The following is a 17,091-nucleotide window of genomic DNA, read 5'->3' on the forward strand; positions in this document are numbered from 1 at the left end:
GATAACCTACCCCATACACAGTAGTCACCATCATTTCAATGCCTTGATACGGATTGTACAAACACAGCCTTCCTTTGATTTTAGAGTCATAAAAGGAATCACAATACCCTAAAATCCTTAATCTGGAAGAAGGTGGTGTTCCCAGTCACTAGCATACAGCCACCTCTGGAAGAGACAGCGGAGAATGGTGTGCTGATGGGAAATGCTGAGGCCCTAACACAGTCCGGATGACTGTACTACTCACTCTGGCTCTTCTTATGGCTAGTTACTGTCATTAAAAATCTTTAAAACAAGTCATTTAAAGAATTAATACATCTGCCAATAGACAATGGGAGTTATTTGTGACATACAGGACACCACGCTTATGACAACTGGTGCAGCACATTGAGAGTGATTACAACCAATGCTTGTCTGGGTTAGAGTGCTAGGGTGAGGGCTAGCATCCGCTCCCTCCTTCTGCTTTTGGTGTAGATCCCTCCGCTTTCAAGACTCACAGCGCAGCTCACAGCTAAGCAGAGACAGGCTGCTGAAGAGCCCCTTCATCAATAACACTGCTGCTCTCATACCGAGCCAGAAAGGAGGCACACAGCCTGTCCCACACAAAGGAGAAGACGACTGGTGCCCAAAACAGCCTCCAAGGCTGGAGGAATTACAAGTGAGAGATTTCTGAGGTCTGCAAAGCACTGGCAGGGTTTCCTCTTGAAATGCACTGAAAAGAAAATGGAGTTGCATCTTAAAAATGGCAGGATATTATTCTGAACTAGTGACACTGCATTTCTTTAACATGTCACTGCTCTATTAAGCACGGGGACTCTTCAGAGATTGCTGCCACTGTCCTTCCGCCACACATTATATGAGACTCGAAGCCTTTAAAGCATTCCCAGTCCAAACAGAACATCCATGTGTGTACACACACCCGCACAAAGTGGGTCATCTCCCTTTGCAGCGAATACACTGCCTCCATCTATAACTTCCACACAAATCACTGACTGACAGCTCGAGAGCAAAGCAATGGAGTGAATATACGTCAGGAAAATCACTGCTGCAGTATAAACAAGGTCTGACAGTGCAAAATTAGTATCAGCTTGTGGTCCTGAGGTTCCAGCTGGAAGGAATTCAGAGCATGCAAAAACAAGCACATTGCACCACTCTCTCCAACACTTGACGTGCTGCCAAGCCTGCGTTGGTGTTGAGCCAACGTGTTTGCAGGCGCAGGTACCCACCAAAACCGACTACGTTCGCCGAGGTCTGCGTCTGAGCTACTGATCAAAGAGCATGTCGGGGTTTCCTCAGTGAGCCCTCTGTCGCGTACACAAAACGGCTGCTGGCGATGAAACAAATCCTGCTGCAACCTGAGCACATGGTCTCAAACCCAGGTTGACCGCATTCCAGCAGCCCCGCTGTGCGGCCAGCGGAGCCAGCCCCACGAGCAGGCAGCAGAATCCTCTTGCCACATCAGTTTTTGGGGCTAGAGAAAGAGGAAAAACCCAAACTCTAATAAAGCAGATAAGCTGAGGGAATCGCACGCGCAGGATGAGCCTGCATTGCTATCTTCTAGGAGATGGGGTCTTGTGAATCAGCGTCCTCAGCGACCCTCACTTGGGCTGGCGCAGCTGGGTACCACTATATAAATAACAGATGCCACAAAAGCAAAGAACCAGTTCAAAGCCCTTCCAACGTAAGGGCAAGGAAATCTAATTAATGTTTAAGATAAATGTCTAGTGAGGCTGAGAAGACAGATCAGGAATGCTGTTAAGTACAGCATAAACTCACTTTCAGGCACCTACAGACCACCCATGGACCTAGGCCAGCCTGGCAGGAGGGAAGAGGGGAGCCTACTTGGAGCCAGATTAGCTCCTCTGGTGCAGTCACATACACACTGGCTCAGGGCATCAGGTTAAAAAGCAGCAAATTAAGTTCTGAAACAGCAAACTGTGAGATTGAACTACCCTCCTAATTAACCAGTAAAGAAACTCATTTGGGGAGTTGTCTTTATGGCAAGCTAGAGAACCATAACACGCCATTAAACAAAACCCAGGACTCCATTAATCTCTGTAGATCTGTGCTGGGATTTAGCTGTAGCAACACCAAGAGACATCAGTAAGTGCTGAAACTCTCAGCAGCTGTCTGATCTTTGGGCAAGAGTAACCTTGTTCCACAGGCATGAGTGCATTCCTCACTGATAGCACACTTATGAAAAAAAAAATGTTTTTTTTCTAACATTACTGCTCCATGTCAACTCTTGCTCCATTGTTTAGAGATGTTATGGAGTACAGAATGGGAGGAGTTCACATGACATCGTTCCAAAAATTCAAGAATTCCCTACATCAACAAAATGGATGAGAAATACAAGACTTTACAGCCTCTTTCTGAAGCTCAGAAAAGCAAACAAGTTCTTACAAATGGAAGCAAACACACCCCTGAGTTCAGGAAGCAGCTCGGTTACACACCATAACATCCTGCTTCCAACAACGGGAGCAAGACCTTCCCCTCTTCCCCAAGGAGCTGCTCTCTCTGAGAGAGCAGCTGGAGTGCACGGAGCTCTGCCTGGGGATGGACGAGGAGACAGCTTAGAGCTTATGGGTGAGGGTTCAAGAGAGGACAGGTAAAGGTGACACTAGTCGGTGCCTGCTACAGACTGCCCGACCAGGAGGAACAAGTGGATCAGGCCCTCTACAAAAAGACAGAAGCAGCCTCATGTTCACAAGCCCTGGTCCTCATGGGACTCCAACCTACTCGACACCTGCTGGAGGGACGAGACAGTGAGATGTAAGCAATCCAGGAGTTTCCTGCAGCGCACTGATGAGAACTTCCTCCTCTGAGTGACAGAGGAGTCAATGAGGAGAGGTGCTCTGCTGGACCTCATACCCACAAAAAATAAGGGGCCTGTTGGGAAGGTGAAGGTCAAAGGCAGCCTTGGTGAAGTTCAGGATCTTGAGGGCAGGGAGAAGGGTAAAAAGCAAGCTGGACTTCAAGAGAGCAGACTTTAGCCTCTTCAAAGATTTGCCTGGAAGAGTCCTGTGAGATAAGGCTCTGGAGGGAAGGGGGGCCCAAGAAAGCTGGTTAATATTCAAGAATCATCTAGTCCAACAGAGGTTCATCCCAACAGTCAGGGAAAAATGCTAGGAGGCCTGCGTGGATGAACAAGGAGCTCCTGGACAAACTCAAACACAAAAAGGAAACATACAGGGGGTAGGTAAAAGGACACGTAACCTGTGAGGAATGGAAAGACATCTTTGAGCAACCTGACCTAGTGGAAGGTGTCCCTGCCCATGGCAGGGGGGCTGGAACTAGATAATCTTTAAAGTCCTTTCCAATCCAAACCATTCTATGATTCTGTGATCATCTGAGGATCCAGGGATGAAATCAGGAAAGCAAAAGCCCAAAGGGAATTGAATCTGGCCAGGGATGTCTAAGACAAGAAGAAAGGCTTCTAAAAGCACATAGATAGCAAAAGGAAGACCAGGGAAAATGCAGGCACATTGCTCAATGAGAAGGGGGACCTGGTTACATACGCCATGGAGAAGCACTGAATGCCTCCTTTGCCTCAGTCTTTACTAGTAAGACTGGCCTTCAGGAATTCCAGGTCCCAGAGACCAGGAGCATGACGTGGAGCAAAGAAGATGCACCCATGGTGGAACAGGATCAGGTCAGGGATCCTGGACAAAGCAAAAGTGGACAGACATAAGTTCACGGGCGCTGATGGAACACACCTATGAGTGCTGAGGGAGCTGGCAGGCATCGCTGCGAGGCCACTCTTGATAATCTTTTATCAATCATGGTGACTGGGAGAAGCGCCTGAAGACCTTCCTGAGGAGGAAAGCAAATGCCACTCCTGTCTTCAAGAAGGGCAAGAACAAGGACCCAGACAACTACAGCCTGGTCAGCCTCACTTCAATCCTTGGGAAGGTGATGGAGCAGCTAATCCTGCAAACTATTGCCAGGCACATGAATGACAAGAAAATCATCAGGAGCAGTCTGTATGAATTTACCAAGGGGAAGTCACCTTTGATCAACTCGATAAAAGTCTATGATGCAATAACTGGCCTGGTAGATGAGGGGCGAGCTGTAGATACATGGACTTCAGTAAGGTCTTTGACACTGTCTCCCATAAGATCCTCACAGGGAGGCTGTTGATGTACAGGCTGGATAAGCAGTAAGGTGGATTGAAAACTGGCTGAATGGCCGGGCCCAGAGAGTGGTGATCAGCAGCACCAAGTCTAGTTGGAGGCCAGTAGCTAGCAGTGTATCCCAGGGATTAATAGAGGGCCCAGTACCGCTTATCATCTTCATTAATGATCTGGATGATGGGGCAGGGTGTACCCTCAGTAAGTTTGCAGATGACACTGAACTGGGAGGAGTGACTGATGTGGCAGAGGGTCATGGTGCCACCCAGAAGGATCTTGTCAGGAGGGAGAAATGGGCTGACAGGAACGTCCTGAAGTTCAACAAGGGGAAGTGCAAAGTCCCGCACCTGGGGAGGAACAACCCCATGCATCAATACATGCTGGCGGCCACCCAGCTGGAAAGCAGCTTGGCAAAAGAAGGCCTGGGGGTCCTGGTGGATGCCAAGTTAAACATAAGTTGGCAAGTTGCCACCAAGAAGGCCAATGGTATCCTGGGCTGCATTACACCAAGTATTGCCAGCAGGTCGAGGGAGGTGATCCCTCTACTCAGCACGGGTGAGGCCACATCTGGAGTACTGTGTCCAGTTCTGGGTGCTCCTTACTACAAGAGAGATGTGGGCACACTGGAGAGAGTCCGACAAAGGGCCATGAAGATGATTCGGTAACTGAAGCATCTCTCACATGAGGAAAGGCTCTCCCACATTAGAGCTGGGACTGCTTAGCCTAGAGAAGAGGCGGCTTGGAAGACCTTATAAACATACTGAAATACCTGAAGGAGGGTGCAAAGAAGAGGAAGCCAGGCTCTTTTCAGTACTGGCCAACGACAGGACTAGAGACAAGGGAGACAAACTGAAGGAGGTTCCCTATGAACATCAGGAAAAACTTTTTCCACTGTGAGGGTGACCGAGCACTGGCACAGGTTACCAGAGAGGTTGTGGATTCTCCATCCGTGGAGATATTCAAAACACATCTGGACGTGGTCCTGGGCAAGCAGCTCTGGGTGGCCCCGGCTGAGCGGGGAGGTTGGACCAGATGACGTCCGGAGATGCCTTCCAACCTCAGTCGTTCTGTGATTCTGTGAAGGTAACTCTGCCTCACACGTGAAACGCACTCTGCACTAAGGCATTCTCACATGAGCTAATTGCAACACTCTTGCTTACAGACAGCAAGGCAACTGCTCTTATTTGGGTGAGGTAAGTAACTTCACAAATTCTCAACACACAGCCCATTCTTCTGCCACATCTTCAACAGCTCTTCAGTTTCGGAGATTACACTTGGTTACAGAACACCCAGAAGAAATGCTGGCAAGATGTGGAAGCTTAACACTCAGGTATCTGCTTAAAATGATCAGGAGACCTGAACGCATCTCTCTAGTATGTTCCCAGGCTTTGCTCCTCGCTCAGATGCCAGGGGAAACAGATTCCAGTATTTCATTTTTTAAAACCAATAAAATATCCATTAGGTTTGAGTGGTTCCACAAGAGAACTTCTGTGTTCTTTAGGTCAGAGATACGTTTCTGCCGCAGTAGATTTTGTTGCAACTACAACCTACTTACTGCAGTAGAAGCTGATTATTAGGGATGGTGCTTACAGAAGTCTTATGTTGCTCTTGGGCACCATGGGGTTGTAACTGGCATTCTGAAGGAAATCAACTATGGCAGGTGATGCTCAGAACCACATCTACATCTCTGAATCTCAGCACATCTGGCTACTGTGGTAGGCCCTTTTTGGCCAGAAACAGAAGGTAAAATTGCCAGACCACTGAGAAAACTGTGTGAACTACATAAAAAAAACAGAGCAAGACATGGATGCTAAGCTGCAGAGAAATAATGAGCAACTGAATTTTCAGGGATGCGCTGCAAGGTCTTCTCCTAAGGAAACAGAGGTGTTCTAACTGCAGCTGGTTACCACTGTCATCAAAGGATGAAGCTGTGAACAAGTGTCCTCTCTATGCTCTGTGAAAGCCCAAAGGTGTCCTTCTCTCTGCCCCCACCAGCTCATATGCACTGGAAGGCTACCAAGACTGGGGACAGAGCGTAGAAGGGCATCACAGTAATCAAGAGCATGGCAATTCTACAACCAAGGAGCAGGGCTCTTGCACCACTGTTTGAAATGTTTGGCTTTTTGTATAGTTTAACAACTATTTGCTTCCAACGACTGACATTCTGGAGAAGAGAAGCCTTTGCTAAACATCCAACCTCCTACCCACAGCAAGAACTGCAGCTAAAGAGCTCTAAGGGCACTCCAGGACCTAGTCCTTCAGCAAACCCCAGGAAGGTCAGGCTTGGCTCTCCTGACATTTCTCTATTAAACACAGAAAAATATCCCAGCTCAGCCACAGTCGCAAACAAGACACTTTGTAGGCCAGCATGCTTCTAGCAACCACCACTTTTCTTTCTTTCCTTTTTTTTTTTTTTTTTTTTAAATAAAACATCCACGTGTTCTACCATCACAAGGGATGATGATTCAGGCTGACCTGCATTATACAGGCATTAAGCCTCACACAGCATTGATTTAAAGTTGTTGTGGTTGAACTAGAGAACACTGAATCATGACAAAGATGCCAAAATATGCAGAATCCACCACATTCACAGATGAGCTCTATCAGCATTTAATTACTCTTCTGGTTAATCCAGTCTTGATGACATGAGGCAGCAGGCAAGGACTATTCTAAGCAGAGAGATGCAGAGCCTGTGAGCATGCTTACAGTCTGCTTTCAGACAGCTTGCTGCACATCCTCTTGTGTAAGCAGCTCAGTATACGCAATCCCTTTTCCCTTTTTTTGGTTAAAAAACATCAAAGCTAGGAAAAGGAAAAAAAGGAAAAAAAAAAAAAAAGAAAATCCAGCCCACAGCATAAGCACAGCTCTCTGCCATTTGGAAGACAGAATCATAAAATAGTTTGGGTCGGGAGGGACCTGTAAAGGTCATCTAGTCCAACACCCCCTGCAATGAGCAGGGACACCTTCAACTAGACCAGGTTGCTCAGAGCACTGTCCAGTCTGACCTTGAATGTCTCCAGGGAGGGGACATCTACCACCTCTCTGGGCAACCTGTGCCAGTGTTTCACCACCCTCATTGTAAAAAATATCTTCCTTATATCTAGTCTGAATCTACCTCCTTTTAGTTTAAAACCATCACCCCTTGTCTTATTGCATCAGGCCCTACTAAAATGTCTGTCCCCATCTTTCCTGTACCCCCTTTGAGTACTGGAAGGCTGCTCTAAGGTCTCCCCAGAGTCTTCTCTGCTCCAGGCTGAACAGCCCCAGCTCTCCCAGCCTGACCTCACAGAGAGCTGTTCCACCCCCCTGACCATGTTTGTGGCCTCCTCTGGACCTGCTCAAGCAGGTCCTTGCCTTTCCTGTGCTGGGGGCCCCAGAGCTGGCCACAGCACTGCAGGGGGGTCTCATGAGGCAGAGGAGAGGGCAGAATCCCCTCCCTGGACCTGCTGGCCACACTGCTCTTGATGCAGCCCAGGGTACAGTTGGCTTTCTGGGCTGCGAGCACACATTGTCAGTTCATGTCCAGCTTTTTATCCACCAAGTTCTTCTCCACAGGGCTGCCCTCAATCCCTTCACCCCCAGCCTGTATCAATACTGGGGGTTACCCTGACCCTGGTGCAGGACCTTGTACTTGGCCTTGTTGAACATCATGAGGTTCACACAGGCCCACTTCTTGAGCTTGTCCAGGTCCCTCTGGATGGCATCCCGACCCTCAGGCATGTCAACTGCACCACTCAGCTTGGTGTCATCTGCAAATTTGCTGAGGGTGCACTCGATCCCACTGTCTGTGTCACTGATGAAGATATTAAACAGTACTGGTCCCAATATGGACCCCTGAGGGACACCACTCATCACTGATCTCCATCCAGACATTGAGCCGTTGACCACCACTCTCTGGATGTGACCATCCAGACAAGTCCCTATCCACCAAACAGTCCATCCATCAAATCCATATCTCTCCAATTTGGTGAGAAAATGCTAGGAAGGAACATTAGAAATTTACAGAGAAAAAGAAAGGCACCCACTAAGACTCTTCTGGAATCTGCAGGCAAGCATGCAGTGACACTCCCAACAGAGCACAACCCTCTCCATCCTTCCTTCCAGAACCCCATCGAGCCATGGAGTGCCCCCAAGTGTCTGCCAACAAACACAAACCCCTTTACAATGCCTCAGGAACAGCAGGACCAGGCCATGGAGGAGTCTGGTCATGCTCTGGGTCTCTGCAGTGGGAAAGCATGCATTAGGCAGAAAAAACATAATATCCCTGCAAAGTGCATTGTGTTCCAGAAGGAAAACATCTCAAATGTTTCAACACATTTGGCCAGAAGGGAAATCCCTTCCCGACCCAAAGCAACCCAGTGGTTTAACACTGAGCATAAAAGCAAGACAGCAAAACCAGGAAGGTGATAACTAGCTCATTCCCAGGGAGCAGTGTGTATCATTAAATGGGAGACAGTGGACGCTACAACTGACTATACCACAGCCAGAAAGGCTCAGGGGCAGCTACTTGCTCTGCAATCACTTTCTGAACAGTTGTAACAGGTTAGCCAGGCCCAACTCATCATTCAGACTGCACATCCAGGTATGTCCCTGTCTCACTCTCCCTCCATCCTCCTTTTCTTACCTTTCACTGTCGACACGGTGTTTAGTTTGGGGTTTCCCTTTGCCCTTTGGTGGGGCTGGGTCTTCTAGAAAGCTGTGGTCCAGGCTGTCATCGGGAACAAAGTCCTCCACGCTCTGTACTTTTGCAGGGGCTTCAGGGTGGGGAGGAGGAGTGGCAGCAGCAGCATCTGCATAAGCAACAGTAGTTGTAAAACACAGGGTTCACCACAAGCAATACAGAAATCTGCTTTTTACAGATCTATCCTGCCCAGGGCCTCTTCAGCACACAGAGAGCAGCCACAAAGTAGGACCTCTGCTACACAGAAAGGGAAGAGGAAGGGTATAAACAGGATACTCAAAGCAGACCAGAATCCTGCATGAAGGCATTCACAGACCACACATGGCCACTGTGGTTTAAGATGCACCAGGTCGACCCAAGCTCTTAAATAGTCTGAAAAATTCTCTAGGATGGTAGCTGACTCTATTTTCTATACCACAGCCAGATTTTATATCTATGCTGTGTGCACCACTCCTGTGTGATGTCCCTTCTTTATTCTCTTACCTTTTCCAGACTCTTCAGTTCACCCACTCACCTCCTCTTGCTTTTTCATGTTAACTGTCACAAGCAGAATTGTTCACACTGTGCTTTTAGATGCCCTGTGTAACCACAAGCTCAAGACCTACTGCAAATAGACACTTTAATATAGATTATTTGCAGAGACACCTTTACTCATCTTCAAGGTATCAGAATGAAAACTCATGAAATTAGCATAACCAAGAAGCCTAAAGTGATTAATCTTTTCAGAATTTTCAATATTCAACTTTTTTCTTCTGCCCGGACTGCATTTCACATACAGGCTCTTTTCTTATGGGTGAACAAGATTTGTACATTTTTTTCTAGACTTTGATCTACTAGAACAGCTTTCAGATCACTTTTGCATATGAATAACACTATTACTAATGCCATAGAGTAGCGTTGGTGTAAGAAAAAACACAGCCAAAAGAATTACTATTGCAAGACTTCAAGGGAAAGCTTAAATAGCAGCTCCCATAAAAAACAAGTATTACTTTGTGACAGTGATTTTTCAACTGCTTTCAATTAGCTAGTCCCTAGGTATGCTCCAGTAGAGGCGCAGACCCTTGTCATGCTACATAAACCTAGTAACACTGACAGATCAGCTCTTCCCAGCTGCCTTTTGCAACCCACCCAAAAAGCACCTTTGGGATACCAGGACTGCAGGCCACAAGCCTAAAACAGTTCTCAAGCTAAGCAACAGACTTTAAAAAAAACCAAACAAAACCCAAAGATCATAACACTGGTAGTAGACCACTTGTCTTTTTTTTTTTTCCTACATATCAATATGACAAAGTTTTTTTTTTATTGACAAGGGATTCCTAACATTTGCTCCTCTTTGTTTCTGGGTAGGAAGAGTCATAAACAAAGTAAAATGGGTGTACAGTGTCATACCTGGTAACAGATTCAGGACGCAGAACATTGTGTGCAGATCTAAAATTGAAAGATTTCAACATCTAAAACTGCGAACTGTGTTCCCAGCACCTCCTCCTTTCTTTCTGTGGGTGTCTCAAGAGCACTGTGAGCTCTAGGGATTGACAGTTTGAGAGGGAGGGTATTTCCAAAGGGTGATTCAAACCATGTCATGCTAATGATTTTCAGGCAGTGCCAGCTCTGCAGCTCCAGTTAGCTTCGCAAACAAAGTGAATGTGACAGGCAAATTAAGGTCCAAATCAGTAAAACTACATGCAACAAAACCCTCGATGCCTCTGCCCTGCAACTTCATCCGGCAAGGGTTTGGACGGAATGCTGCGCTACTCTGCTCCATTGTGTACCAGCACTAAGGAAGAAGTCAAGGCAGACTGCCCTCCTCCTCAGACCGTCTCTGAAGGAGCGTATTTCCCCAGAGGGGAATGTGCTGTAGAGCCTGGACTTACGTGATCATTTCTGGCTGAATAACCTTTAAAACCAGCACTCTGCTGTTCTCCGTTAACACACGGGAGCCCCTTTGAGCTGCTACACTTTTGTGAAGACAGTGCTTCAAATAGCTTCTCTAACAATCTTTCTTGCTTATTCAAGAGGCATTTGTGCTCCTGGTAAGAAGCTGACAGTTATTTTATTAGTGTCTCCTGCGTGTTCAGTACCTTCCTCCTGAAGCATGCTCAGCCACCACCCAGCTGGCTGGACACAGTCCCCATCCAAGCCCAGCACAAAGACAAACCAAAACGCTGATTAGGTGAAAAATAGAGAGTGACAGCACAGCTCTCCTTGGACACACGCTGCACATACACAGGGCCTGTGGCCTTCAGACACCCGTCCAGCCTCTCGCAGGGAAAAAATGAAAGGAAAACAGAAAAACATTCAGGGGTGACACCCTGCCTAGACACTGCACTCCAGCACCTACCTGGCTGGGGAGGAGAGGGGTCTGACGCAGGAGACGTCCCAAACAGACGTGAAATAATGCTGCGCTTCGGTGGCGGGACTGCAGCCGGAGGTGCTGGGGAGGCTATAGCTGGTGGAGGTGCATGTGGCTGCTGGGCCTCGGGTGCAGGCACTGGTGAAAAAGATGGGGGTGGTTCAGGAGAGATGGTGGAGCTTGTGGAAAGCGGCTGGGGCGGCTGTGGGGTGCCAGGGCTGGAGCTGCCCGTCGATGTGGAGCTCGGAGGTACTATGGGTGACTGGGAGCCAGAGGAAGGGCTTTGCCCGTTAGTTGTTAGTGGAGACGTGTGTCCTCGACTTCGGGCTTCCATCATTTCAAGGAAGCTGCAGGGAAGATAAATTGCAAATATAAGGAATGAAGAAAACATGCTCAACAGAGCATCGAGCACGATGCTGGGCTGCTTTGGCTGTGTGCTGAGCTGGGAGGGTACAGGTCTGCTTTCGGAGATGCTGCGACTCCCTGGGCCACAATAAATGTGGTTCACCGACGTGAACTAAACTCACCCAATCTGCATCGAGGTGTGGAGAATCTCAACTTGTTTTGTACTGCAGGATGAAATGTACGTTTGCAATGCTGCTGGGAACTCCCTGGATAGACAGACTATAACAACATGCCAGGGCTTGAAACACAACCTTAAGTCAGTTCTTGGACGTATGTCTCTAAGAGAGTAAGTGCTACAGGAATGGCACATTTTTAGATTCAGCAGAAGAGATCAGAGTGTTCAAGAAAACTCAAATGCTATAAAAACCTCTTCTTTCAGCCAAGAATGGATTTGAGAGGAAAATCCTTGAATGTCAAAAGAAGAGAGCTATCCAGAGGGCTCACAGAGGACTGACTGCAATTATCCTTTTTGCAATGTACAGATACACAGGCAGTCTCTCCCCCTGCACACACTCCCCCTGTGTGGGAGGCAGTGGAGCCAAGCAGCAGAAGCTCTGAAGCAAGTTGTGCTCCTGGCTGGATTCCTGTCTAGAAGAGCAATAAAGCCTGTACTGCTAGAGAGGGTGAAATGCTCTATCCTTCTTTCTGAAAAGCAAACCAAGCCTGATCCTGCTGCTGGCTCCTTCTGCAGCCCATTTGGTTAGCAGTCTTTTCACAAGCTGTATGCAAAGAAACACTAACAGAAAGCCAGGCTTTTACTATTAAATGATCTCAAAATAAGATCTGCTACATGCCACACATCTGAGAGATATAAAAAGGACACCCAAAGTGAAGTATCATGTATAAAATCTAGTACATGTCACAGTCTTGCCTCTTATTTCATTAAGCCTAATGAACTCGTGCACAGTGGCTCTGGGTTCAACTGCTTCTGCAAGACAGACTCGGTTGTGCTCCAGGCAACGAGTATGTCAAAACAGAGACTCCTCTCCCATACAGAGCATGACCTCGTCCTTCAGGGACTTGAGCCAGACAGACACCTTCACTGGAACGACTGCTAAGCAGAAAGCAAACAGCAGGGACAAAAAGACTCTAACCCTCCTTGAGATTTCATTTCCTATTTTAAGAAGCAACCTGATATACTTTTAAGGAACAAATTAATATACTTTGCGACCAGCAGTGTCTGGAGCCCTAGAAAACAACATCCCTAGGAAGCTGTTACTTCGACTGGCAAGCCAGGAGTCCTTTCTAAGGAACTGGCTAAAGCAGACGTAAAGGGTAGCACTAAAAATCAGTATTAGCTGGGAGAGAAATCCCTGGCAGAGTTCCTCAAGGATTAGCCTTGAAATATATTTCAGCATTTCAATGAAGTGGCACAGAGACCAGAGAAATGCTCATGAGGTCACAAGTTGGGAGACAGCATCAACAGAGAGGAAGACAGGGACAAGATACAAAAAGAACTGGATGATCCTGAATAAGAGAAATGGGAAAAAATTCAACAGTACAAAGTAAATAGTCATCTGCTCAAGGGCTAGGAAACAAGTGCTCTTGCTCCAAGTTCACCACACAAGAATGGCTGGGAAAAACTCGCCTCATTCCAGAAGACTGGACTAAAGGCTGCAACTGCAACGATGCCTGGGAGGAGGAGGAAATGAGCCTGGCTGTTGCATGGCTGTCCACTACTATCCCCCACCACCGCTCTCAAGGCACCTAAATTAGTGTCACACTGTGGCAGTCTCAGTGATGCTTTCCCCAGGATCTGGGGCAAGGCTTATGTGCGTATTCCATCCGGCAGACTGGCTACAATAAAACGAAGCTCCTGGCAGATCTGAGATCACAGCATGCGACAGAGCATCTGTTCCAGCATCCCCCCTCCCAGGGGACTAGTAGCTGGGGTGAGCTGTGCAACACCACATTCCACTGAAAATGATGCATCATTTGTCATGCACCGAAGAGAAGACATAAAGCAGCTTAACTCTTGCACTAAGCTCTACGGAGACTGCATCAGGTTTGTTGGGAAGGTGCACAATGCATCACACACACCACAAGAATGTATGTTCAGTGCATCTCTGTCACTGTGCTGCAGGGTCGAGCAATGGCACATCACTCCTTTCTTGACGAGGGGGTCACCATACATGCCATGAGCATCCCTCAAGGCAGGCTACACAAGGCATCTGCGGTGAGAGAAAGATAAGCCAAGCGTACCTGCAATTCAGCCCTTGTCCAACAAAGCGAATACTCTGAATCCACAAAGCCATGTGAACTGCTATGGCCTGCAAAGCCGTCCACAAGACTTGCCTGCACAGGACGTGCGCCTCCGCAGATCCACGCCAGAAGAAGCACCGAGTGCTAAACTCTGTCGTCCCTCCCCTCCAAGCTTTAATTCAGGGCTCCTGGCAAGCTGAAAGCAGGATGGGTGAACAACTCTGCTTTGTGGTGCTCATTCCTCCTCCTCCTCCCGAGCCCTACTCAGGGTTAAAGACTCCTGCCTCCCAACTGTGAAGAGATTAATCCCAGCTGATCTACACGTACCCTTGTTCCTGTTTATAGCAACAGCCATCCCGGCTGGAAGGCCTGCAGGCTTGCTCCCTGCTGCATCCAGCATCCAAGGTACTGACGCCAGTGCTGCTCGTTCTCCTGGCTGAGCTGAGCTCTCCGACTGCCTACATGAGCACCTGAATTACCAGAGCTACACGAAAACAGAACCAAACAACCTCTGAGTCTCTAACCAGGACGCTGGCTCCCGCTATCAAGGCAACTGCGTGGACTCAGGTAGGATAAGACAATTGTACACTGAAGACTAAGGAACAAGGATCCTGTATGAAGTATATACAAAGTACGTATATAGTCATTCTAGGATAAAGAATATGAGGCTCAAAGAGTACTTAAAGTTGGACCCAACACAGTGCAGGACACTCTTTATAATATGAGGGTATTTGAAGATTTGCTGTGCTTTGTACTACCAAAGCTGCCCATTTTGGAAACAACCTGCTTTGTTCTGGGCAAGTAGCCAGCTCCAGAGGGAGGGAGGGCTGTGACTACCACCTGTTTCTCCTGCAGAAACACATGAATTTTAAGAGCTGGAGGGAAAAAATGCTGCATAACTGAAGTATAAAGAGTGTCATCCTTCCCTCCAGCTCAGCTAGTCTGGAGGATAACACATATGCAGGCTTCTTCCGCACCTGTGCTCCTGTGCCTTGCTCACCTACATTATCTAAAGGGCGTAAGAACAAGAGACAGCAAGTTATTTTTAGTAGAAAGATACCATAGTTATTTGGGGACAGCATGACACAAGCTCTTACCCCAGCACAGCACCAAGGAGAGCTGTGGCACGTGTGCTTCATGTCACCTTCCTCATCTCCAACCAGACATGTGGGCCAGGCTCTGTGCTGTGACACCAGGGAAACAAGGATGGTCTGATACCAGTTTTACATGGGCTGCATCAACCAGCTCTGCTGAGCTTTCATATTCATATCTTCTTCCGTGAAAGAGGTGGGTGGAAAAACAGCATACATGAAAATGCTGCCAGCAAGCTCTCAGTAATTTCCAGAGTGGAGGTGTCTAAGCATCCTCCACACTTCAAAAATACTACATAATGCATGAATGCTTTCTCTGGCTTTACACACACTCCTCACAGGCACAAGTGTGGCTGTTTTGGGAACACACCAGGCCAAACCTGCCATGTGTCTGTTTTTTCTCATATTCTATACAATCTGGACACTGCATTCCTCATTCTATTTTTATTGTCAGTCCTTTGCAGAAGGACTCACTCAAAATCTTACAGTGGATTGAGCAGCTTCGTGTCCACACTAGGTGTAGTAGACCAGGTCCTACGAAAGCACGAGATGAACGCACGCTGTGACCTGAGTGCACTTGGTCAGTTGGGACATAAACTGCAAATGTGCCAGGCAAGTCCAGATGGGTTATTGTCCTCACCCACGTGGGCTCCTTGTTTGCCTTTCAATCCTTCCATTTCAGACCGAATAACAAGTCCACATCCTCAAAACCCCTGAATAATTCACTGTCAGTTGGACCTGCTCGCAAGAGGAGACTTTTATGCAATTTTAAAGATGAACATGCTCTACAGGAACAAAAATTCATCAGGGCCTGAGGTTACTGCTGCTCCGCTCCCAGAGCAAACAAAAAAAAGCACAAAAGGACTTGTTAGCCTCACAGTTCCTAAAACTGTCAGCGCTCATGTTCATTTACTATTGAAGACGGGAGCAGCCTGAAGCTTTTTGGCTCCTGGTTCTTACGTGCTGTGATCAATTTTTCAAGTGTATTTCATGTGGCAAGTAAGGCTTTGGGTTATTTTCTTAATTGTGAAAATGAACATTAATAGGCCATGTGACATCAATTTAAGTGGGGTTATTGAAGGTTAGATTTCCACATGTTTGTTTTGGGCTCATTAAAGGTACTGAACCTGATTCCCCCCTAAGCCCACGTCCCTGCATGTGAAATCAATTGCCAAGCAGGGCTGAATCCTGCTGCCCAGGCCTTGGGGAGTACAGCCCCTCCTCAAGAGCTCCTCAGGTTCTCCACTTGACACAAAATGGATGCAGCAGGATAACCCCCCCTCCACAACATAATGGACATGCTCCATGTTCTCCGCTCCTCTAGCAAGATTGATGATGACAGGCTTCATTGCAATTAATTCTTAATTCAGCCCCACAAAATACATGACCTGGAGTCCCATCTCCTGATGTGTCCTGATGGCTTCTGATCTGTCTGATGGCAACAGTGATCCACAGCAAGCAGAAATGATAAAGGTGGGGCAGGGGGAAGAGAAAGCAAAAGTGGTTTTACTTTCCCAACTGGTAACTCAGCCTTTAGCCAGTGTGATTCTGGACCTGTACTTCAATATAGCTAAAGATAGAAGAGAACAGCTCTAGCAGCAGGTCCGCCTGCCAGACAGTGCTGGAGTTACTCAGCACCACAGTCTTTGCAAAATGACAAGCTGTGCTCAATGTGGAAAAAACAAACAAGCAAATAAAACCCCCAAACCCAATTAATGACTTTGTAGTGAATAAAGCTGTCTAATGTGGGGAGTGTGTCTCCCAAAAGAAGAGTCCTCATAGGAACGCACAAATGCCTTCTGCAGCCACTGGTCTGTCATCCACAGCATGAGAGGAAACGGCCTCAAGTTGTGCCAGTGGAGGTTTAGATTGGATATTAGGAAAAATTTCTTCACCAAAAGGGTTGTCAAGTGCTGGAACAGGCTGCCCAGGGAAGTGGTTGAGTCACCATCCCTGGAGGTATTTAAAAAACATGTAGATGGTTTATTGGTAGACTTAGCAGTGTTAGGTTAATGGTTGGACTAGAGGATCTTAAAGGTCTTTTCCAACTTAAATTATTCTATGATTCTACGATCTTCCCTGCCTGGACAGCAGCACCTGGCTATCCAGGATGACCTGACAATGCAGATGACAGCTGTATGACACTGCTGGGAAACTCCCCAGAAGGACTTCAATTGTGTGGCAGACCTGGGACAGGTCCTGCTGCTGCAGAAGTTGTAGCTTGGATCATACAGT

The 17,091-nt window shown here is 47.4% G+C and overlaps 1 protein-coding gene across 9 annotated transcripts in view; it reads right to left on the reverse strand.

The window, feature by feature from the left end:
- The window catches only part of RABL6 (RAB, member RAS oncogene family like 6), a 60,175-nt gene that overhangs the window by 8,646 nt on the left and 34,438 nt on the right, over positions 1-17,091 (reverse strand). For all 9 annotated transcript variants that reach the window (XM_074846718.1, XM_074846715.1, XM_074846716.1 and 6 more), the window contains 2 exons: positions 11,147-11,505; positions 8,752-8,917 (listed from right to left, as the gene is read on the reverse strand). In XM_074846718.1, the coding sequence (XP_074702819.1) occupies positions 8,752-8,917; positions 11,147-11,505 (525 nt within the window). The remainder of the gene's footprint in view (positions 1-8,751; positions 8,918-11,146; positions 11,506-17,091) is intronic.

Source organism: Strix aluco, chromosome 20, assembly GCF_031877795.1.
Source record: "Strix aluco isolate bStrAlu1 chromosome 20, bStrAlu1.hap1, whole genome shotgun sequence".
In the NCBI taxonomy this organism is placed as follows: Eukaryota; Metazoa; Chordata; class Aves; order Strigiformes; family Strigidae; genus Strix; species Strix aluco.